At 39.2% G+C, this 25438-nt stretch overlaps 1 protein-coding gene and 1 pseudogene across 2 annotated transcripts; both read left to right on the top strand.

Annotated features, from left to right (window-relative positions):
- The first annotated feature begins 4453 nt into the window (after positions 1-4453).
- On the top strand, positions 4454-6988 carry LOC145468323 (uncharacterized; annotated as a pseudogene).
- Positions 6989-11164: 4176 nt separating this feature from the next.
- LOC145478043 (uncharacterized) lies at positions 11165-25393 on the top strand. 2 transcript variants are annotated; one of them, XM_081455933.1, is made up of 21 exons: positions 11165-11307; positions 11391-11522; positions 13485-13562; positions 13691-13862; positions 14130-14206; positions 15010-15175; positions 15507-15565; positions 16098-16217; positions 16848-16919; positions 17053-17082; positions 17432-17664; positions 18315-18526; positions 19341-19508; positions 20137-20190; positions 20996-21096; positions 21453-21524; positions 22620-22721; positions 22838-22911; positions 22982-23069; positions 23174-23328; positions 24723-25393. In XM_081455933.1, the coding sequence occupies exons 1-21, from the start codon at positions 11266-11268 to the stop codon at positions 25015-25017; spliced, it is 2502 nt and encodes an 833-aa protein (XP_081312059.1). In that variant the 5' UTR covers positions 11165-11265; the 3' UTR covers positions 25018-25393. The 2 variants fall into 2 exon arrangements, with proteins under 2 accessions (XP_081312059.1, XP_081312060.1); XM_081455934.1 differs by lacking the exon at positions 17053-17082.
- The last annotated feature ends 45 nt before the right edge of the window (positions 25394-25438 follow it).

Consider the following 25438-nt stretch of genomic DNA (forward strand, 5'->3'; position numbering starts at 1 on the left):
CTGTGCAGTTTGTTTGTTGTATCTTTATGGGTGGCAACCAACAGGCAAAAACTGCATGTACTCATTCAATGGGTGAATAATTTGAGTATTATTCCGAGCCAAGTCCACGAAGGATAATCTGGACTCCTTCCTATTTCTTGTGTCGTGGGAGAACAACAACAAAAAAATTGTGTCGAGTGAAAGTGAAGGCGATCTCTGTGTCTCAGATGCCGACTCCTGTCTGTCTCCTTGTTTTTTCTCGGTGAAGGTCTATAGTCTTGTCAATTTGTGACCCATTTGCTTGATACAAGTGAAAAGAGCTGGAAGCGTCTTAGTGGGTATATTTTGTGAAGTATTATCAAAATATCTTGCTAGGTAAATTACAATTAAGGATATTGAATTTTCAGGTAATTCATGTCATATTTGGATTCTTCTGTCATTTGCATATTTGTCGTGACGTCCGTGCTATTGGTCGAACACCAAGTGAAACGCAAGATGTTCTGAGGATAGAGCAGAATATAGTTCACAGATGCATTCTACTTACTAAAGACGGAACTTCTTTTGAGATGACTTCTAAGCGAATACAGCCGAGTCTGTAAACTGAATGAAACGTTTTGCTGCTCAGAACCGGAAACATGTTGAAACAAGAAAGGATGAACTGAAGGGTAAGAAAGTTTACTCCTCATATAGACCTTATTCTTTACCTAATCCCTCCTAAGTAATTTTGACATATCGTATTCATTCCTAAGCTCTGACTACTTTGGGCTGTCCACTTTAGTAAAATTCGCATCACAGGATTGCCTATTTCTAGACCCTCCTGGAATTTCTGAGACCTTGAGTGAGCTTAAAAGAACCTTGAGTGGAATTACCTTGAGATAAAGGCCTATATTGGGGATTACTGGAACTGTTTTACACTTTAATCTTTCTCGCCTGAAACAACTGGGACATCAAGACGGAAACACCATGCAGCATGAAATCATTTATTTTGCCTCATTGCCCATGTGAAGGTTCAACTTGGACACGTTTTCTTGAAGAACCCTTTGTTCCTCCAAGCGCTCATTCAAATTCTGAAGTAGTATCTTGCTTTCTTGAAGCCCTCTTTGTATGGCAGCGACTTCCCTTTGCCTTTGCTCGGCGGTTTCTTCCAGCAACGCCTCTTTCTGTTTCAATGTGCTTCGCAGTTCCTCCAGCTTCTGAAGGGCGTTGGCCTTCTGTCGTTTCATGTGTGCGACTTCACGTTGCATAGCTTTCTTCTCTCTGATTGTTTCACTAGTAACGCCCCTGATAGTAGCCTTTACTTCCTTTATGAAAGTGCGATGTGCGTCAATCCGAATTCTCAGGCGGGTAAGCTTTTGCACGATTTCTTCATTTTGCTTCCTTACTGGAGCATTTTCCAAAAGGAATCTTTCGATCGCTGAAATCTCGGTTTTCAGACTCAAATATTGTTCTTCATAGCTCTTCCTTTTATTAAACTCTTTGAATTCTTTCAAAATAACGCTGTGCTGACTTTCCTCCAAGGTTCTGTAACTTTCAACTGAATATGGCGGAAAGCATTCAAGAAGATATTTCAGTTTTCTTTCTAGGCGCGACACAAGATTATACCACTCATGGGCGGACGATTTGACCGTGAGAAGTTCTAATTTAACCTCCATTTCTGCAACAATCCTACTGACTTCTAAATTTATCTCGAAAACAAGTGATTTGACCTGCTCGTGGGTGAGTCTGTTCCATCTGTTCTCGCTCCGCGCAGTTATTGGTCCGCCTATTTTCACCATTGCACAGCCTTTTTACCTATTGAGACAAAAGAATTTTTTACTCGCATACTCTGCCAACTAATTGGGAAATTACTGACTAAAAAAATGCAGAGAATACGAACCTTCAAGATTACAGTTTGATGCCTCAATATTCAGTTCGCTGAGTTGTCCGTTATAATACCATTGTCAGCGTCATTCAAACCTATTTCTTGTGTCGCAGACAAAGCGCGCGCAAAAGCTCTCGCGACCTTCGCGACCTTGCTTTCACATAACGGCGCAACGTCACTGGGAAGAGTGCAAGGAAGAAGCAAGAACAAAAGAACCCAACCCTTTTTGTTATTAAACCTGTGAAGTCGGTAGAGACCTGGCAATAGGACTGGACCCGACGTTCTCTTTTGCGGGCAGGTCAAGAACTAACCACTTGCGCTTCACTGCAACCGTGCATTGCAATTTTGAGAGAATTTTCAAATATCACTCGAAACGTAAGTATATAAGTACTTTCGAACTTGCACTTGCATTCATACCCATATAATTAGCGGATGGATTGCGGGTGATAAATTGAACGAAAATCCGGCGGAAATGTTACGCAGATGGATAACCTGCGACCTTTGGCCCGGGATCCGGATCGTTGACCCGGAATCGTTATTCCTAAACGCGAATTTCGAATGCATTTTGCTCTCTCTCTTCAAAAAATGTTTCCTAATATGATCCTTAGTTCGATGTGCTTTAGGCTAAAATAGCAATTTTTAATCAATGGCTTTAGAAAAGTTTAGAATACTTTGTAAAGGATTAGTTGTTTTGGCTTTGCTTTGGCTGAGCTCAGCGATTGGCTTAAACTATATCCAGAGTATCGATAAGTGTCGTAATAATAATAATAATAATAATAATAATAATAATAATAATAACAACAACGACAACGACAACGACAACGACAACGACAACGACAATGACAATAATAACAATAACAATAACAACAATAACAACAGTAACAACAATAACTTTATTACCGTGTCAGTCTTTCTAGTTTTTACATGTAAAAACTAATTGGGGACACCTACCTACATGTACATTACTCCATAAATAAAATAAGTTTACAACCTAGTATATGTACAATAAAACAAAAGAAAACCTATATAAATACACTTTACAAATCGACAAAAACTAATTTCTACATAAATAGCAATCCTTACATTTATATTGCGATACAACGTCTGACAGGTCGAGCGCCCTGATTTGATTTTTAAAAGCATTTAAGGAGTCAGCCAATTTAATAGAGCTATGCAGCTTCGACCAAATGAAAGGTCCCATACATCTTAAACTATGTCTCCCGTATGTAACAGTATTACATCTTGGTAAGGAAAAATCGACTGCATTCCTAAGGTTATACCTACTCATGTTACAATTAAAAAGATCTGATATATATGATGGAACTAAGTTAGCCCTGACTTTATACATCAATATGGCTATGTCGTGAAGCCTGGGATTACGTAACGTTGGTAGTCTAGCTTTGTCTAGTAGCGCTTTATAAGGACTAATCCTGTCGCAGTAAATAGTCCGTAATGCTCGCTCTTTCTAAATAGCCTTTCTAAATAGCTGATAGTTTTGTAGCACGATCACCCGTAGTGCTTGTGCTTATGTGCAAGTATTGTAAACAAAGGTTACCCCATTGGCAGACCATTTATATTTTTTGTATATCTGTTGCCATGTGATTGTAGTATCAGACATAATATCATATCCTATTAGTTTCTTTACAGCTAACTTGTTGGTTACTTGTTGTTTTATAGCCGAGCTTTTTACTTGACCGACACTGCAATAAGCAAGTCTTTGATATTGTTACACAAAGGCCGGCTGTACTCATACAATAGAATTATGGTATATATCAGAGTCTTTGGCCAGGATCCTCTGCAATGCCAGGCTGAGAATGGTATTATCATCCTTAAAAGCCTTCAGTGTTAATTTCGAAATTGGTGAAGTTCTCACAAACCTGTTCTATCTGTTTACATTTTCTAGGCTCACAAAGTTGTTGAAAAGACATAGTCAAAACACAGGAGTATTTTGTTGTGCAAATTTATCGGACGCACGAATGCAACTAATTCGAACAGAGAGATTCAACCAGACAGTTCCCGTTCACTGCTGTTGTTATAAAATCTGCTTCACGTTCTTAGCTGGATGTGTATCGCGTTATAGATGCACTTGAAAGATTGAAGAGCACTCGAAAATCTAGATTTGCCTTTGGCTACGCTCATTCACGTCCACAGATCTAGAGCCGTTGGTCTATATATATCTTAGCCGGCAGTGAAAATATTAGTTCAAACAACTAGCTGATCATATAAATATATCATGTACTTTCAGAGCCACCTTTCCCTCGTGCCAAGCAGAGTGACAGGTGGCTGTGCCGAGGATGAGCGCCTCTCTCATGCTCAGCAAACTCCTGCCGGGATGCATTCCAACGAAACGCAACTGAAGCAGGTCAAGCAGAAAGCATGAAGCTAAATCTTTATCATTCACAGTCTCGATGCTCATCGAGACTTCCTCAGCTGAATGCTAATCAAATACTTTTTCAAAACAATAATTATGATTTTAGTACAAAGGAAACTACGAACGTTAATGGACTAAACAACGTAACGTCAACTTCACCTGAAAGATAACAGTTTTTTTAAGTTGATGACCAAGGTTTTTAAAAAAGCGTTGTGTAATCCCCACAATTATTCAGTTATTCAGCTAAAAGTAAGAGTAGCTATAGCTGAGTAGCTAAGCTAATAGCTGAGTAGCTATTGAGACTGCAGTCGATGCACTTTGAAAACTTCAAACCATGACTTTTCGTAGTTTAGTGAACCAGCCGCACCATGATGAATAACACGCTAATAAAGGTGTTCGGGTCTCACTGTGTTGAGTTTGACTGGGGGCAAAATTGCATATGCTGGACAGAAATCTAGAAGAAACCGAGGAAAAAAAAGTTTCGATCCAGTGGGTGCACGGGTAGAGAGGAATGACGTGCTTCGATCCAGCCACTGACAGAAAATGCAACCAAGCTCAAACCACTGAAAGATGTTTGAGAACACTTTGAAAAGACAGTTCCATGGGCTTAAATATTTATGTAGTTGCGACTTTATCATATCAACTTTTTCGGCTTGAAAATTTGAATGTGGCATACACAAAGATCTGGCCTTAGTTTGTGTGAAAAAGTCTTCCTAGACTCGCACGAAAATGAGCACTCTGATTTGCCCAATAAAACTTCTTACATGACCAGCCAATAGACAGACCATTATTGGGCTACATCCTTTTTACTTACCTTTAAACTCGAAAATTGAGGGTTTAAGTACTTATTTAATTAACAGAAAAATCAGTCTAATGTTCGAAAGCATAACTGACTTCACGAGACACAAATGATACAACCCTAATACCGCCCGCTGATTTCTCCATATTGAAGCAAGTAACTCAGGAAGACATAGTTTGTCAACTGCAGATTGTCACCGAATTTCAGCAGAGCTGCTTGCTGTACTCCTAAGATCATCACTAACCAGGTGTCGATTAGGAAACGGGCTTCTGAACGAACTAATACACGATATAGTGGGTTTTGAAATATTTGTTCAACTGGTCTCGTGGCTCCCAACCAAACACAATGAGTAGCAACACACTGATCGAGGTGTTTGGTCATATCCTGGTCAGTTTTACACGAGGACTGACAGAGCACTGCAACTCAGAAGAAACTGAATTCACGGCAGAGTTTTTTGGCTACAGTCCTCTAGAAAGCACTGGCCACGAATGGTATCGTCACGGAGATCTTGATGAGGACTGCATTTATCAAGAATACAGCGACAGAGAGGTCACAACTTTAGACTTCGTAAGATCCAGCAGAATTAATGCAAGCTTTATTGACGCAGGTTTACCAGAGGAGAACGAAGAAACACAGGAAGATCAGCAAGATGAAGATAGAGCAATGGCGTGGAAGCGACTCAGACCATCCGCTCTCCGAACGGTTTGTAAATCAATGTACATCGGAGCGCTGATTTCTTTACTAACTTCCATTATCATAGGTTCAGTATGCATGGTAATCTGCTTTGTATGCCTCAAAACTGTAAACAACTGTGAGTTCCACTTAAAGAACGACATTCCACTAAACGTCCAATGGATGAGATCAATTTCTTCTGCAATTGTTGCATTTTTCTATACACTTCGATCTTTGTATTCAACTTATTGCTTTTTCGCCCATATCAGTTAATGGGAGTGAAAAGAAAACTGATCCCGGTTGCTTGCCTCGCATATTTCTTGGACACAACTTATCGAGTCGTTCTACAAGCCCAAGGAATATCTCATTCCAAGCTTTCTACATTGCAGAAACTTCCACTCTATGTTTTGTTTTTTATGAGTGTATGTGGGCAAGCCTGTCTTCTAACGAATCACTTCCTTCAGCAACGGACAAGGAGACAGCAGATGGCTTTGTTCTTAAAAATGAAAGTTCCTGTCTGTTCTGTTATAATTCTTGCCGATGCTGTGGTATGTATAATTTACCCACTGTATAACAAGCAAAGTAAGGAAAGTAAACTGCGCCTGGTAATCGCACTCTTTGCTCCTCTCATTGGAGTGTTATTTAAAGTAGTCTCGCGCATTTCTGTTCAGCAGCTAGGCAACATTACCCTTCCGGGATATGCGTGTGTCCTATTAGCACCATTGTATATTGTGTTTCAGGGGTTATGTTCCGAGTGTTGCAAGCAGATCTTGATAGTTTACAATCCATGGCTGTTCTTGGATTGATTCACGGCGCTGCAGAAGTCATAGAACGAAGTACCATGGTTGTCATTGATCACATTTGTCATGTAATATGCAAAAGATCGTCAGCTCCTTGGGGAAGTTTTCGTACTCCTCGCCGTGAGAGACTAATGGCTGATGTCGCTATCATGAGCATGTTATATGAATCAACAGCTATAGTGTCTGTAGATGGATTATTATTCTTGTATCAATATATGTACTTAAAAGACCGTTCCCTTTTAAAGCTGCTACAGTGTTTTGCTATCACAACTTCAGCTCAACTGGTAATCGAGTGGTTTTTCACCAGCGTTTCACTAGCGATCGAGACTCGCTATCACAATATAGCTGTCATGTCTGTTTGGCAAAGAAGACGGAAAAGACACATTTTATTGGCAGTTGTAGTTACTGTCATATTAGCAATATGGATTAGCGCAAACCTTTTAGACATGGCATATGAGCGTTTTAAAGAGCCCTTAAATCAGCCTTGTGAAATGCCGTTTGCCTAGCTAAGACTAGCTAGTTTACCCAGCAGGTAGTGAACGCTTCCTGTAAGTTATCATGTATAGAGTCTACCTTGAACCGGTTTTTTGCAGAGCAGAACAATTCTGTACTTCGTACACAGTATGCATAAGCCTTGTTCTAGAATTATGTTCTTATTTAATAGTTACTTATGAGTAGCAAATTCTTGTCTTTAGAAATACCACTTGTCTTTTTATCTCAGACAACAACCAATGCTATTGGTGACCATTTTCTCATAGAAATCTCAGGCTCATAGTCTAATTGTTAGGTAATGTGGACTGGAGTCCGTTCATTTAATGGCAACTTTTTCTCCTCTTTTATGAAATGTAGAAACATTACAGGATAATTCAATTTCCAAGAAGCCTAGAAAAGAAAACTGGCCTTTTGTTACTTTAAAAACCTCAAAATTGTTTAATAAACTGATGAGCGCGAGTAAACACGGCTGCAAGTTTAATTCAAACGACACTTCAATCCGCACGTGACTTTGCAAAAGGGTGAAATTTAGTAACATATTCAATTAGAAAAATATTTGAAAATTTTCAATTGAAGGAAATTTAGTCAGAATTGTTCCAACTCAATTAGATTAATCGCTGTCCATGATATTTGATTCGGCTCAGCTATTACCTCATAGAAATCTCACTTACGTTCTAATTCACTACGTTCAAACGAACGTAAATTATTTTCGCCTTGAACACCCAGTAAGGCACATAAAGCAGCAACAAGAATATGATTGGACTTTCCCAGGTAAATCGATGATGTCTTAAATTAAGTAAAGGAATAACGAAAAAAGAAAATGATAAAACAAACTGGTGTTATTTTAGCTCCGAATATGCAAAAAGTAAATAAAACAACAAACTAGGAAAGGTGCAAATGACTGCAATGAGTGAAGGCTAGCAACTTTAATCTTTTAATAGCGATGTCGGGAGGGAATGCACAAGCTACATATCCTTACTAATCCATTCCTGCCAGTTGTTCGCCATCAGTTAAATCACCTGACGGTCCCTTATTTTTTCGGGGTAGTATGGGCTACCCACGGGAATTTGTTCTTGAGGTCTGTCCCCTGGGTAGGGATTTCAATCGTCCACGAAATCCTCAGGATAAGGATTATGACACTGTCGGCATCTTGAAGGACCAAGAGAATCTGGTAACGAACCATCTGCCATCTTGTAAATATCCAGAAGTCAGTGGGAGTTAGTAAGGTCTTTGTCCGGTACCCGATGGAAATTATGTCAGATGAAAGTCAAAGAAGAATCTATTTTTGCATCCTTTCATGCAGGCCATGCATACTTTCACTCTATACTTGGTGCATATTGAAAGGAAAGAGCTTTGGCCTCGTCTATTTTCAGTGTCGATAATTTTCTGCATGCTTGAATATGCATGAGTTTTTTTGCCCCAGGGTGGAGAATGTTGATACTTTTTACCAATCACTTTGTCCCATGTTGTTAAAATCCCCACCCCTTGTCCCCACCCACCTCAGGCTTGACATTGATGGGTGCACAAGTTTCTGATTTCTTTATTCAATTCATTACGTCAAAGATATTCGTATGTACGTATGGGTTAACAGGTTGCCGTAAAGTTACGTGACGCAATTGGCCGGAAAAGATGGAAAAAGATGGGAGACCGGTTAGTTGAATGGATTGTTCTTTATCCAACACTCTCTCGACACTCCCTCTCACATACCCGACTCCATACCAAGCAAAATATCTTTTCACATTCCGAGCTGATACCAGTTTATTTTTATTTATTTATTCATTTATTTCATTGTTTTTTAATTATTTATCTTTTCTTGGTTATTTCTTCATTTAATTTTAAATATTTGTCTCATAATTGTTATAATTTTTTTGAGAAGGTGAATAATCAACATGACACGAGCGTGGGACAAAGAAAAATTCTAAGTCCCCGACAGGAATCGAACCTATGACCTCCCGGATACCGGGCGGGTGCTCTATCCACTGAGCTACGAGAACTCATGGAAAGCAGGGTCATTTAACTGAGTTCATATATTTGGTGTTCCGGAATGTTCCCTGTTCCGGTTTTTACCGACGGCCTCAGAAGTAAAACAACGCTCGCACACGTTTCCCCGCACTTCGCGTCTGCTACGAGTTCACTTATCTGTATCTAGGGCTTGCCACAAGTTGCTCGAGATTTCCCAAAAGGTTGCCCGAAACTTCTCAAAAAGTTGCTCAAAAGTTGCTCCAAAAAAGGTCAAAAGTTGCTTTTTGTAACGAAAGTTGCTCAAAAGTTGCTAAAAAAGCAAAAACTTGTTTTTTGTTTCTCTCTTCATTTATTTGGTCTGATGCAAAATATGCAATCTGTACAACAAAAGTAACATGTCTAAGCATTTTTGTGCAATTTTGCGTTGTAACCAGCGTCGCTAAATAAATTTGTTCACAACACGTATGAGTAAATACTACGCATCAATATCAAAATTTGTTTTTAATTTTTTTTTTAAAAAAATTTTAAAAAAATTGTACAAAAATTTTAAAAGAAATTTAAAAAACTTAAAGAAATTCACAAATTGTTTACTGGAACATTGTAAAATGTGGAAATATGGCCAATTAAAGTAATAAAAGCTGCTCCGATATCTAGAAAACTAGAAATTGCTCAGAAAGTTACTCGAAACGAAAAAAGTTGCTCGAAATACGAAAACTTGCCAAAGAGTTGCCGAGCAACTTGTGGTAAGCCCTATCTGTATCCTCTGTGGTTGACCTGAGTGATTACTTTGGTTTTGGATTTACGACACTCATCACAAGGGCGATCTTTGCTGACGTCATTGTTTGCATTTTGCCTCATTATCGTAAACTCCCGCTTATAACCCCCCCCCCCCCCACTCCCCTTCCGGTTATAGGCCCATCTACTTATAAAGCAAAAAAAAAAAAAAAAAAATGGTTATAAGCTCCCCGGATATAAGCCCCGCTTTAGTTTTGTATTCATTTTATCATGATGTTTTAACGCTTGATTTCCAGTAAATGAAACCCATTTCGATTAACATGTGCAGCTATAGCTCTTTTCGAAACCGTCAGTTTTTTTATTCTGGTTGTAGGCCCCCACGGATATAAACCCCTCCGTCTATAAGCCCATCTAAAAGTCCATACGAAGTTTTCTAAGCTTGTGCGGCCGGGACCGTTTCTCGAAGGTCTCGACAAGTTTTCGCATCCGGAAAGTCATAGCAAAATCTCGAGCCTTGTGATTACAGAGCTATTTTATTCACTTATTCTTAATATGAACAGAGGTTCCCTTCATACAAGAAGTTTCAGGCGTATACACTTCTCCGTTTTTAGATACAGATGAACTAAAACTGGCTTTACGAGCCTGAAAAGTTTCCGGGACTTTCGAGAAACGGGCCCCTGTAGGGCTTAAAAGCGGTAGTTTACGGTATACCCCAGCATACGGCTTTGCATGGAGAACTGAGTCATCCCAAGAACTATGTTTTTAGAGGTGTAAATGGAATGATGAAAATATTGACTTTCAAAATCTGCAAAATTTCTGAGCGGCAAAAGGGCTAAGAAACCCATACATTCATTGAATTAAAATTTTAGGTTTTTTAAAAGTACGCATGTCACATGAAGTATGTAATACATCGGGCTCAACTTCGTTGGGACAGCTGATCGTTGTCTACATTTTCATTATATTCAGAACCTCCATCAGAACTTAAAGGGGCTAGGTCACGCTATTTTAGATAATTTTGTTTAATTTTGTCAGTTACGAGCTCTATACGTCAAATTGGCAGAGCAAAAGTCTTTCATTTGCAAAATCATGGCCACATAACAACCGAGAATGATTTTCCAGCTGTGTAAATGACATTTTGATCTAAACTGGTATAAATTTGAAAAAAGGTGGGCCGACGTTTTTGAAATTTACCCAAATGCAATCCATTTCAATCCTCTCCAGTTTTGTCCATCCATGTCCCTTCTTGGCTTTCCTGCGTTTTGTTTGAGATCTTCTACAGTTTTGAGCCGTTTTTGTGATATTTTAGTTAATTCTGTGACCATTTGATTAGTGTTGAAATTGCCTAAAATTGCGTGACTAACCTGCTCGTGAATGCTAATGAGGCAAAACAAAGTACTCTTCCGAGCCCTCAAGAGCTGTGACATTCGGTGTAGCATACATGACAAAAAATAACTCAGTCGCCCGTTCGAACCGCTGGTCGATGTTCGATTGAAAACTGTTGAATACTTGACTTCTAGATTGTCTTGTAGCTGCGCTCTTGAATACACATGTAAAATGAATTCTTGCTCGAGTCACAGCCATTGCAATCCTTACAATGCAACCAGAAGTCGTCTTTTTCTATGGTCCTCCTTTTTCGGTGAGTGATCATGCTTTGGAGAAGATAAACAATGTATATATTTTTTTAAATACTTAAGCTTATCGTTTTTATGCCTCTTCAAGGGAAAGGATTTGTTCTATTGTTATCACTTTTCTCACACACACGAGAAGATTCATCCAGGAGAACTGTTTGAAACTGATCCCAGCCTGAGCCTCAGAGCAGTGATCCTGAAGATTGTGAATGTTCTCAATAAGGTAATCATGATTGGAACCTCTTGGGACATTTTACATGTATACCATCTCCTTTGCCCTGGCCTCACGAAATTTAGGAGACTAATGACAATCTAAGTTTTGAAGAAGGGGATAAAAGGTTCAGTCTTGACCTGACATTAAAACAACATGACATTATTCCGGGAGGGTGGTGCAGATCTCTCAACCTCAAAACACCAAAAATCTGGAGACTGATGTAAAAAAATCTGGAGATTTCAGTAAAAATCTGGAGATTGATCGACCGACAGACGAAACTAAGTAAACACAGGTTCTAATTAAGAGAAAGTGTTTTGTTTTTGTCAAAATGTGAGAGACTGGTAATGATGACCTAATTTGGAACAGATGTTCTATATATGGTCATGGACAACAGTCTGTCATGGACATGTGTTTCCAGTGAACAGACGGATGAAGAACTAAACAGTTTTGTTAAGTTCAACTATGGATTTGTACAGAATTGGCACAAGGAACTCACCTAAGCAAGCCAAAACTGAAATTATACAAAAAAATTTATCCTTTCAGCTTACACCTCTATTTATCGTGAAATTTGTCTGTCTCAGTGTGAGACTGTGAGATTGAACTGAAAACTGTGAGTCTCACGACAAAGTCATGAGACTTGAGAGGTCTGAGTGACTGGTGGGTGGACTCCTACATAAAATGGATGGGGGTGCATGTCACACCTTTTAGGAGTCAAACAGGGGTTTTGGTACTACTAAGGGTGTTCAGCCTTAAAAGGTTCACAGCAGGAGCTTTTGCGGTGAGGCAAAAAAAGTCAATGTCAGTTAATGTGTAGTTTGAGAATTGGTACCTCTTAGAGGTGAAAGCAATTCAAGCCATGCCCACAAAACATTATCTTGGTTCTGTTTAGGGGTTCTTTTCAAAATTTCTGACGAGCACCCCCGTCCTTATTTATAGGAGTTCTCCCTGATAAGATCGAGTGTAACTCTGCATACCTATTCTAGCAAGTGAAATGCAAGCTATGTTACAATGAACATCTGTTTTTTACTCTGATGAAGGCAGACAGTTGCCACCAAAAATTCAGTGAACAAAATACCTGCAGATCAGATATATTTAAGTCAAATAATACAAGTGTATGTCAAGTGTAATTCAGTGGAGAAACTTATTAATGATAGTGAAGATATCAGTCACATCACCTATTGTTATTAAATTATGTGCCAAACAGAGATCTATTAGGCGGTGAAACAAAGAGTTTTTTCCTTAATTAAAGAGAGAACTCTTTGTCTCACCACCTAATGGTACTCTTTAAATAAAAAAAAAAATTTTGTAACAGTTACACATATCTTCCCTATAAAACTCTCACAACTATTAAAAGAAAAAATATTCCAGAGGATCAGGAAAATAGAGTAGAAACATACAGTCAAGTAACAAGCATTACCATTAAATCCAAAATTATGTTATTCATGATAATGATGGTAGTTCTTAAATATATATATGAGAAATACTTAGTATAGTTAAGTATCCATGTAGCTCCTGTGCGGCAAAATGATACAAAGTCCCCATGGTTACATTCCCTCCCTCCCTTGATCCATCCATCTTTCCCTTCCTCTCTCTTTTTCCTCCATGTATTGTACATGTTAGTTGCTGAATAAATTGATCATCATTATCTTATAACCTTTTTTAAATGAAGTGGTCTTCCTGTTCTTTCTGTAGAGAAGGCTACATTTTCATTCACTTTCTCTGAGTGTGATCCACTTTGGTGTGGGAATAGTATTATATGCAAGCTTGTTTCAGAGTTTCTTAAGTTATGATTAAGTTCAATATCCCAGTCAACCTTGGCTTATTGTCACCTCTTTGCACTAACCAGGATTTCTCATCCTGACCACGCACCAGTTCCCTAGGTACAGTGTATCTTATTACCGTTGGATTGGTACATGTATGTATTGCATATAGCTTAGTATTTGAACTGATCTCTTGTCTCGTAAAATTTAGGGTCAAAGTGTGGTTGTGGATGATGATAATACTAGCAAGAAAACCAGGAAGTCATACTTGACTGTTCTTAGGAATAAGGTATTGTTTCTTATAATTTGCTGAAGATAGTTGGCATTTTAATCTGCCGCTTGATATGCCTTTGTACCTTTCTTTCTATTACATATGATTTCCATGCATTATGTTTGAAAGCTATTGTTTCCATTTAGGTTCCACAGTGCCGATTCAGAGTAATTCATTTCCAAGCATCAGATTCTAGTGCCCAGTTAATTTGTCAGTGGGCCAGAGAATGGGAACTGGCTCATCAGTTTGAATGTTCAGGATTGAAGTCATTGAAGCTGTCTGAAAAGGTTATTGAACAATGGTTTGAGACAAGAACTGGTAAGAACATGCAGTCATGTATGTATGTAGGGGTGCAAATGTAAGTCAGAGTGGGTGGTAACTGCATCACTTCTGAGTCAAGTTAATGAAGATTTCAAATATCTTCTCAGAATTATTTCTGTGGATAGTTTGACAATGTTTAAAGCTACTACATCATCCATAGTGCAGATTAGGTTGAAGATGCTCTCAAGTATACACTTTAAATTACATTTGTAACTTATTACAGTCACAAAAGAACTTTTGCCTCGGTTGTTTTGTTGTATTCAGAACCAGTCTCTGAAGAAGAAGGGTTCAGCAAGATTGATAAGGTTGATGTTCAGTTGGTGTGTGATACACCTTACGAAGTAAGTCAAACCTTATAATACATATAAGTACAGTCATACAAAAGCATAGTTGAGTTGTTTTCACATCATCTCTTTTCACATACTTGATTCTTCAAACATTCAAGAGATGTTTGAAATTTTACACAATGTCCCATTCTGATGCTGTAGCCCTACAAAGATTTTAATGTGTCTCTGAGAACAACTGATCTATACAGATGTGTTTAGCACCACATTAATAGTATGCAGATGTAATGGGGGAAAGGCAGCTTTTGAACAAATATTTTTTCGTAAAGTACTTTGTCTGGATTTACACATTCCAACCATAACAACCTCAAAGCAAAAAGCCGGCATTTTTTCCAGGAAAACACAGACTTTTTGATCAGTCACTCATAAGCAACCTGTCACTAGAGAACATGCACAACCATTTGCTTGTGTTTGGCATGCTAACTGCTAGTCCCTAACTGCACAGTTACACTCACTGAGGCTTTCCTGAAAAGGAAATGTCCACTGTTTATCCTAAAAGCCTCTTTTTTACCCACCCCACCCTCCTGGGTTAAAACCGTTCATGCTAGACCTGGTACCTGCTGGTAGCTGGGGCCTTGGCATGGGGACTATGCTGGAATACAAAGTTTTTACATTAAACCAGCTGGCTTTAAAGGCGTCAGGGGAGCCTGACCTCCAGCTGATTTGAAGTTCCAGGCAATATACCCTCACCAAAAATTACAAGACAGGAGTCCCTGCCCGGCTAAATTACCTTGACAGAGTTTTATTTATCTCTCTAAATCTAATCTCTCTTTGAATTTATTTTTTCTTTGGATGCACAGTTTACTGTCCCAGCCCTCTTTCTCCAGTGGGAAGCACTATTAGAAGATCGTGAAGATCACGTGAATATTCAGGAAAGCATGGTTGATGTTGTCAACAGGTGGAGCTGCAGTAATACACATGGAAGAGTTATTGTACTCAAGCTGAATGAAAAACACACCTGTAAAGGTGAGGTATTATAACAGTCTTACCAAGATCTCAGGCTATACAATAAGTTTTATGAACTTCACATTGTGTCTTAATTTGTTCAGCATATTTCTTAGCCTGCATCCCTAGAATTTAACCCAGTAAATGGTGATAATGCTGGGTATGTTATCAAACTTATGGACTGAATATTTGAATTTGGATATTTTTGATAATTTTATGTTATTTCCTTGTATATAGCAGGGCTGTCATTAAGTTTTGAGTCAACTCTAGTCAAACATTTGTTAACAGTTGTAGTAATTATCAGTAATTGAATATTTGACAATACAATTTTATTTTCTTCAACTAACACCAGAGGAAAGTTGTGAGTGTGGGGACAAGATGAAGCAGATTATCAGTAAATTGGTGTCACAGGTAAATTTTATAACAAAAAAAGCTCAATAAGTTTCTTCATCTTTGGTGCCCTCTCCTCCTTAATTGGCACCTTCTATAACTTCTGTGTCCAGATAATAAAACATCCCCTATTTTTCCTCTTCCCTAGATGGTAAGCCATCTCACAATAATTTGTTAACTGCAAAATTAATATCTGTGAGGTAACTACGTGTTAGAGTTGCCTATTCTCTGCCATGTTGACTTTTTATTCTGGCTCTTTGATAGGCCCTGGGTGATGCCTAATTAGAACAGAATTACAGAGCTCTTCTCAATCTAGTTCTATATATTTGATAGTTTATTTGTGATTTAAAATAACTCCCTCATAGTCTTTTTTATTTTTTAAACTCCTTGGCTGCTAGAAATAGCGTTTCAATTACACTAGGTAAATGAAAGAAAAATGGCCTACAGAGCAGCTACAATGTGACAGGATTGACTCCTCCTTAATAAGCTCGACTGTGCTTATGAAGCTGTCATATCTACACTGACTGATCTTATCATTTTTTGTATATTTGAGGTGACCATTCCTGTGTTCTTTGTGCACTTGTGTTCATTCATGTGGCAATTCAGCAGACCTCCCAATCCAGGAGTGTTCGCTTGTCTTCAGAGACTTCACAACATTGATTTGTTAAACAGGGTAAAGTTAACAGTCTGCCGTTTCATGTTTTTTGTAGCATAGTTTGTGATCAAGTATCTTTTGGAATCCCATCTTGGAGAATTTGTTGACTTTCCTGGAGCCTGCTACTTTCCACAGGAGTGATACTAAAATAAGGCTTTCTCTAATCAGGGAACAAGAATCAAAAACTATTTAATACTTATAGCTTATCGTGAAGAAGTACCTAAAACAGAAATTGTTCCACTGACTGAGTTTTGACAGACAGATTTTTTCTCAAAACGAAAGAGTGCAATGAACAAAACTAAACTTTTGTAAGTTAAGAGTGAACTGTTCTACAAGTCATGTAGTTACTCATGTGTCCTGTACATTTTGTAATTTTATACTGTTTTCACAAGTGACATGACTGACATGATCCCAAATTGATTGTATTATGTTTCATATCTGTCTCCTCTGTAAAGCTGAGAAAAGTTAAATAAATTTTCTTGTCTTCGTGTCTCTTGCCTTTTCTTGACATTGAATAATAAAACAGTGCTGTTTGATACCGTGCAGTGAACTCTGGTTTGCATGTACGATAATACATGTAATGATAATAATAAGAACACTGTAAACGAATTGTGCATTTGGCTCGCTGTGTTTTGTTCCCTTATTCAGGCCACGTTCTATATCAATTCAAGTGACGCTCAGTCAAAGGCGGCCACCGCGGCAGGAGTGAAGAGTATCAAGGTGAAACCATTTTTGCAAAAATGCAAAACGTGCAAGTCCATTCATGTTGTTGTTTTCTTACGTGTATTACTAATTTTCATGTATTCCACTGTCTGTGAATGGTTAAAGAAATCATGTGTTTCTTCTCCACTAGGCAATTAAACTATTCCACAATCCACAGATGGTAAGTGCAATTCGTGCTCAATAACACGCTTGTATTCACAATGATTCCACTGGCATTTGCAAGTAAAACATATTTCCTACTGTTATCTGAAATTTCATTCGAGTTCATTCGAATCTGCCAAAGTTTTGGATCAAGAGGTCGAGGAGATGGCTGGCTTTTCATGCTAAAATAATTAAAAAAGTAAATAACTTTATGAAGTGTCAAATGTATTTAGTACTGTTCTGCTAATTGGAGACACTGTAAATAAATGAACAAATAATATTTCAAATAGAACAGAAATTTTTAAGAATCCCAACTGGTGAGAGGCTGAGCAGTTGGCTAACTTCATTTTTCACGTTTCGTTTGGCAGATTAATGCTGTGCATTGTAGAGTGGCAGCACAAGTCCCTGAATATGTCAGCAAGGCAAAGCTAGCATGGTTCGGTTCCCACAACAGGCCTGAAGCTTGTCTTCCTCTCTTTCGTGAGGCTGTTAAGTCCCAAACCACTGCCAGTGTTCATCACATGTCACCGCAGTGTGTCACTGCAGCAAGGAACTCATATGTCCATGGAGTGTGCTTTAAAGACTTTGAAACTTTGGGCAGGTGCCTGTTACTTATTAGCATTAATATTATTTTCATTACATCTATCTGTTTTTAAGTGGTGCTTGCTGCCATTCACCAGTGAAAGAGCCAATGCCACCTGCATAAGGAAAATCCCATATAACGAACAACCTTTTCCGAACTCAGCAAATTTCTCTGACGTGATATTAGCCCTTAAATAACTTAGAAGGAGGCAAGGCGTTGAATTTTTGAGCTCGATTATAACGGACAACTGATCAGTTAGAGGGGTTAACAAGTGGTGGCCCATGAAATCGTGGTTTTACCGAATCACATTATCAAACTGATACTAAGATTTCGAGGAAACGGTTTTTTCAAAACGTAGTGTTACGTAACTGCTCGTTTTCAAATTCAACGTGAAAATGAAGAAGTCGCGTAAGGAAAGTTCGCGCAAAAATATCTCGTCGGCGGTCTCAACAATACCTTTTAACAAGTACTTTATCAAAGGGTGGGTGGATAACGCTATCAACCGGATAAGTTGCTATTCAATTAAAAAAAAGCTTCTGCCGGGCTGATTTGTTCAGTTACTCAGCCTTTGAACCCGGGAGAGGGCAAACTGAACAGTACACATTCATTTAGAAAAGTAGAAAATATGAACGAAATTGATGAATCATGTCATATTGCTGTTTTGGCAGGTTCAACTCCCAGTACAAACATGCTGCAACACCAACAAAACCAGCATCACATGATATATTCAACTACCATCAGTCCTCCAGTGAACTGAAAACATGCAACTGGGGAAAAGAACAAAATGTTCAGTGTAACTTGGTTTCCTCTGAAGTACCTGGAGCAAGTATCATACCAACGGACAAGTCTCCTGTGTGCAGTAAAGTGAATGAAAAGAAACGTAAGCTGTGAATTGTTGTTGCCTTATTGTATTGTAAAAAGAAACACGTTATGTAAGTTACCAAAGAGAAACTTTGTTGATATATGAACAAATTATTCCAAGCATGCAGGATTTAAGCAATTTTTCCGTGCTTTATTAGCCACATCTAAACACGAGAGAATTTGGGAGAATTCGAAACAGTTATGTAAACCTGAGACGCATGCTTTTATCAGAGATTTCTCAAAGGTACTCGCGAATCTAAAATGTCACAACCAAGTTTTCGTACTCTCATCTAAACCAGTGAGTGCAGGCGTAGTATCTCATTTATTTTATAAAACGTGCTTAGAGACCTCGGGGCCCCGTTTCTTGAAAGCCCCGGAAACTTTTCGGGCCCGTAAAGCCATTTTTAGTTCATCTGTATCTAACAACAGAGAAGTGTATACGTCTGAAACTTTTTGTATGAAGGGAACCTCTGTTCATATTAAGAATACGTGAATAAAATAGCTCTGTAATCAAAATGTTCGAGTTTTTGCTATGGCTTTCCGGGTGCGAAAATTTTTCGGGACCTTCGAGAAAAGGGCCCCGCAGTCCCGGGTTGTTCGAAAAGTGGATAATGCTATCCAGTGGATAGCGTGGTTTGTTTTGTTGACTCTTATTCACTGGATAGCGAATTATCCGGTGGATAGCGTTATCCAGCCTTCGAAAAACCGGGGCCAGGGAGGTGAAGTTTGCATCCTTCACATTGTGTGAGAATAACCGTCGTTATTGTTGCCGATTTTGTGGTCTTTGTGTTTTTTTTGTTTTTAAATTTTTTCGTCCTCTAACTCCCTTCTAGTTCCTGACGCTATTTGTCCAAGTCTTATGGTGAAACATTTAACGAGAGAGGTAATTGAGAGCCATGCTTTCAGTTCAGGTCATTTCAGGCGAGGTGAAGGCTGCACGAAGCTCATCCGTAATGTTAAAAGTACCATGGTGGAAGATGGCATGCAATTTACCTGTCAATGTGAGTACGGTCTCCATGTGTGCTTTATCTAAACCGCTTTACCGAAATTGTTTTGCTGAACAGATTACTTATGCTGCTCTGCACATTGTGGCCGCTTTTCATCTGTCCAAAGAGTCTGGTTTCAATTTCCGGATACTCCCCTGTGATTGGGACATCATGTTTAGGTTCACAACCTTGTTTCAGTTACATGTATACCCAAATATTCGAATTGTTCGTTCCATTCAATTTTGCTCCCGTAATTTATGCAGTTTTCGGAATTCAGTGATTTCTATTTCGGAAATTCCGCAGTTTTCGAATTCTCTACAAACTTTCTCGGGAAAGTTTCTGTCCATTGGCTTCCATTCCTAGTCTACCGAATTTTCTTCACTGTACTTTGGTAAGCGTTTTTCAAAGAAATTTAAATTCGCGTAGGCTGTGTTAAGTTCCCAGCTATAGGATCTCGGCGCTCTTACATTTTGCTGTCAGTAGATCTTAGTTCAGCCATGTGTTAGGTGTAATTGATAACTGACGCTCTGGTGCTTGTGTTGCCGGTTTTTTATATCACAGCAATTGTTGTATGGGACATTTATTTCCTGGTATTTTTCTGTGCTGTTGGAGATGGACTGCTGATATTTTGTTTTCCCAACAGGTATCGGGTCCCAAGGTCAATTCTATGATGTGTCAGCAGTCGTCAGTCAGAAAGGTAGGTAAGCAAACGGCCATGTTAAGGTGATATTCATCACAAGACCCTTTCTAAACAGATTAGGTGCAAACATCGGATTGGATAGGATTTCCGTTACTCTGTGACCTGTTATCAGTACCGCCTACCTCCTTTTGATCCCATCGGGTGTTTAAAGCGACAAAAAACGAGATCCAGTTCTGGGAAGTGTTCCTCTGGACCGGCCCTGTGTGACGCATCCTACCTGATGGCGTCATGGCAATAGATTTACTCCCAAAAGTGTGCGTAATAGATTGTCGTTGATCTGGTGATCTTCCCTTTGAACTGCTCTACTCGTGTTTCAAAATGTTTCGTGTGCTGCGCGCCTTACCGTTGCCAACTAGGAAAGTTATTGATTAGTTTTTGACCCCTTTGTGACATCTTTTCGACAACTTCAGATGGCTTCCGTTTCAAATGGCCAATCAAACTTGTCGCTGGTCTCGAACGTTCGCAGGTTGAGACTTTTTTAAATTCCCGCTAGAGTGAATGATGAATTTGACAATTTTACATCTCCGCCCTCGATAGTTCCCATGTTTTGATTGGCCTACTCAAATAGAAAGTAGCAAAAAATTGTCAAAAATAGGTCAAAATTTAATAAAAAACTTCAAGTGGGATCGGTTCGGTGTAAGAACAATTTAGTGGCATCTCATTTAATGGTTTAGTGTATGCATCATCATTGTCATTTAGCTACCAAAGACGATCAAACTATGTGACAAAGAAGAGGTGTTATCTTCAAATATGGAAAACAACCATTGTTACTGTTGTAATTTTGTGGTCATTGTACTGACAGGTCTTGAACGAGCTGGGTGTTGTTGTGCTGATCCCGCAAGTAAGCTGGGAAGATGTAAACATGCAGTTGGCTTGTTACTTTGGTGCAAGAATGAGAAAAACGTACGTTATCTTGAAGCTATGTTGGAGTTTTATGTTGCTCTTTCTGTAGACATTTCCTTTCGTTATTACTTGTATGGAGAACATACTCATCGTCTAAGGGCAATCAGTGCCCAGCGAAACGGCTGAAATGGCACTGAGAACATGATTATATCTTCTTGTTATTTTTTTGGTGGGGGGGAGGGGGGTTGAAGGACAGGGGAAGGGTTGGCAAAGCACCCGATAATTTCTGCTGCTACTGTGCTGAAATCTGATTTGGTTATTGCGGCTTTTACGTTGGCTTGAATAGAACTGTAATTGTTTCCAGATAAGAACTGTACTTGGAGATAAAGTGAATGTGAAGCTTGTTGTCATTGCAGATGAAAGAAATTAAGAAGGCCGTGCCTTCAAGCAACCTGGAACATGTGATTACAACAGCCGCAAAACGAAAGGTAGCAATGGAGCAGTAAGGTGTTACTCTTTTACATCATGTTTATCTTATTAGGTTGTTAACTTGCGTCGGAGAAACCACATAACCATTTGCCAGCTAATCTGATGGCTGCCCCATACGGTGATCACTACCTATAATCATCTTTGTCCATTCTTGAACCACTGAGAACCTCTCGCAATTTCTCCATCACACCGAACAGCGTTCCACTTTCAAAAATACAACCTATGCCACCATGGAAACTGGTATCTACAGTGTCAGCGACACTGCAACAAACGCCAACATATTACAAACGAGTAAGATCCCTGCAACAGTCAACTGAACATAACTAAAACGAACAAGAGAAAGCATTACACAACCTGTAACATCTGTGCTGGGTGATAAAGGAAGATAACGCTGGCGCTGCATTGTAGACACCTTTTGCCATGAGAAGCATAAAGAAATAAGTTAGTACGTCAGTTTTCAGTATAAATAACTGCGAAAGGGCGTTGGCTACCAAACCCACTAAACCCACAACGCATGGCTCTGTGTTGCGTCCATAAGTTCAGGGTGTCTCTGGAACAATTAGCCGCGTATAAAAACAGCAGCAGATTCATGCTTGATTCAAGCCACAGAAAATTTCTATCAGCAGTCGTTTTGCTCGACCAAAGCAGCAGAAACCGACCGTCCATCATCTGGGGTAGCACACAAAATAAGTTGCAAACAGTGCAATTTTGTATGCTATGGCCAAACCGAACGATCACTGAAGACGCGGGTTCCCGAGCACAAAAAGGCCGATCATAGTTCTAAAGTTGCGCCGGGGAGCTATGTCCACGATTGTTATCATCAGATGGACTCACACAACGTCAAAGTCGTCCGTCATGAGCCACACTGCCACCAGCGGCTTTTCCTTGAAGTTTGGATGTGGGAATGACCACATATATCCCAGAAATCTACAAATGCTTAGCACGCGCTTTAAGTTTTAATCTCGCGAAGGACCAGCTGAAGAGTTAGCTGAAACGTCTTAGTATCATCTACAAAATATGACTCAGTCACAAACATTTATCAGTTGTTTCAACGACCTCTTGCAAGCTATTACGATTATTTTCACTATATATAGGAAGCGATATGTGATGTGTCTTCAAAAGGGAGGGAAGAAGAAGTTCCCTCGACTTTGCGGAAAGATAAATCATTGCCCAAATGGATTTCATCTCTAGCACAGGTAGGACGTGCTATTATTGCAAAGTTATGTTACCTAAGTAATTATAATGGACAAGTTTACACACTACTTTACCGTGCAATTCTCACAACAAGTTTACCTTTCAACTTGTCTTGTAGTCCGCTTCACACGACGGTGATCGAGTAAAGAGACCGAAAGCAGAAGGCACAGTCACTACACAACGCCAGAAGAGGTAATGAGAAGTGTAAGGAATCGATGTCTTCTATGTTAATCAAAGAAGTTACAATTCCCGTGTATTGCAGGTTCAAAACGAAAAAGAGCGCAGAAAGCACAGTGTATTGTTTGAGTCCAGAAGAACTGCTTCAAACAGCTCAGGAAATAATAGAATGGGTGAGAATCACTTTATGACTTAAGCCGACATCTTATGTCCAAGCAACTATTAACTAACTGTTTTATTGCTTTTCTTTTTTCGTAACATTCATTTTGTAAAATAGTATCGTTCCTCCTCGAGTGACCACGGCGTCGACAAACACAAACAACAGGGAACTGATCACAACAGAAGCCGATACAAAGACAGTAGACAGGTGGAACGGAGGTCTAATCAGAGTTCATACATAAAGAAGGAGCCTTATCAGAGAGTGTGTAACAGGTACGGTGAAGCAAATGAACGAACCACCCAGCCACCCTCACTTTGCTCTCTTAATACCTGACGGAATCATCTTTGATTACATTCTTTAGAGCATTAACTCCTAGCAGAGTTTGTTCACTGTAAAGTTTTTGAGTAGAGTCTTTTTGAAGTCCATAACCAACTAATTTCAAAACACAAGTACTTTGTGCAAGAATCTCAAATTTCGAACAAAATCATTCGACAATAGCTAGCTTACTAAATGCATCATCGCTCAGTGAACTTGGCTTGCCTAAATAAGCACGTTTTTGTAGATGATTTGTCGGCTGTCAGTTAATTTCAGTAGAGGGAATGGATGAACATGAAATTTCTCCTTTATTCGGCAATATACTTTCAAACAAACAAGTGATTGAACTGGTGAGAACAATTTGCCTGCGTATATTGCGTTGTTGTCCAAACCAATTTAGGGCAAAACTCGCATTGTGCCTAAAGAGCGCCCAAGCGAGAATCAAGTGACTGGAATTGTTTACAATGTCGAGTGTAGATCGTGTTCGTTTGTATACATTGGCGAAAGCAAAAGATCTTGGAATTCTCGGGGGACAGCACAAGCCTGGCACAAGAGGAAACAATGAATCGGCAATTAAACAGCACGCGGAAACGACTGGACATGATATCTATCCCAACTATGTAGAAGTACTAGAGCGTGGCGTTACCAATCGACAAAAACGCTTATATCTATATGACTAGCTCCGTGAGCGGGCAAGATGAATCAAATCTTGCGCTGTGATTGCAAATCATGCAAATTACAAAATAATTGATTCAAATGTGATGACCTGGGCAAACGTCACAAAAATACACACTCCCCCATTTGCCAAACGCCATTTCCCCCATGACGAGCATACGCTGTACAAAGACAAGTTCGCGACCGGAAACGAAATTCATTGCTGACATCAACACCACTGCTTATGACCGCTGTTCAATTGTTGTTCGCTAACAAAAGCACGGTCAAGCATTGAATAGCTGTCGTCTCCGATACGCTGTTCTCAGAGCTGCATGTAATTTTTCACAATTAATTGCCAAAGCAAGGCCCGACGAGCACTATATTTCAGCATTTCGCCAGCAAGTCCTAGCAGTAACAAGCCGCCCATCAAGTGAATAAAACGGGGACACGTGCTTATTCCCGTGCTTTAATGAACTACAATTTGTGAAATAGGATCGACGCAAGTTCGACGTTTGTTACCACGCTGGAATTAAGTCGACTCTTTGTCGCACCTATTTTCAGTTTATTCGACGCCATTTGGATTCGACGTTTGCCCTACTAGGCCTAAGTGAATAAGAAGTAAGGATATCTGACGCGATATGCAAACTAACCTGAGTAGTTTGTTTGACTGCTTCAGCCATTTTCTTTTCTTTTGTAGAGAAAAACTGGATTCTTCTGTAAACACTGATGTTTATAGCGAGGAAGCAATTGTCAGAGAAAGCTGTCAGCAGTCTTTGTCGAACTGCCCAGATGTTGGTTTAATAAGTGAAGTAATTCCTGAATCTGTTGCAATGAGCACACCAGAATGCTACTCTAAAGAAAATAACCCAACTATTCATGAACCACCCTCACGAATGAGAGAAGCTGATAAATGCATGCAGGAAACACAGCAAGACATCACTGACCGGGAGAAACATGAACCAGTTACATCAATACTAGACGAGTTTATTTAATGAATACTTCAACATGTACAGATTGTGTCATAACACAACATAATTATGATGATACCGTCACATTTTTCACTTATTTTTGTTTAAAGCAAACGAAGGAAAAAGAAACCAAGTGTGTTGTTTTGCTTTCTGAGGAGACAGTTATATTTGTCATACGCCGATACTCACCTGGACGTTCAGTTTATATGGTTTGGGAGATCAGAGAGTGTTGGCGGCGTTGATCATAGCAAATGGGGCTAGCACAGAAATGTCGGTTAAAATTGGCCTATTGAGGGTTAAGTAATGTTACTGCAAAAGGTCGTGTTCAAAGTTCGCATTATCCAGTTTCATCGTTGTGTAAAGTTTGTTATATTTTTAAATTAAAATCTTCTAGGATTTATCTTGGTTGTTTCTTGTTAAGCATGAGTCATATTCCAAGGCCAAT

The sequence above is a fragment of the Orbicella franksi genome, chromosome 2 (assembly GCF_964199315.1).
Source record: "Orbicella franksi chromosome 2, jaOrbFran1.1, whole genome shotgun sequence".
Classification (NCBI taxonomy): Eukaryota; Metazoa; Cnidaria; class Anthozoa; order Scleractinia; family Merulinidae; genus Orbicella; species Orbicella franksi.

Coding starts and splice junctions, on each gene's coding strand:
- LOC145478043 (XM_081455933.1), top strand. CDS start 11,266: ATGCAACCAGAAGTCGTCTTTTTCTATGGTCCTCCTTTTTCG. Junction 15,176..15,506: donor TGAAAAACACACCTGTAAAG/GTGAGGTATTAT, acceptor AACTAACACCAG/AGGAAAGTTGTGAGTGTGGG. Junction 18,527..19,340: donor TAAAGTGAATGAAAAGAAAC/GTAAGCTGTGAA, acceptor ACTCCCTTCTAG/TTCCTGACGCTATTTGTCCA.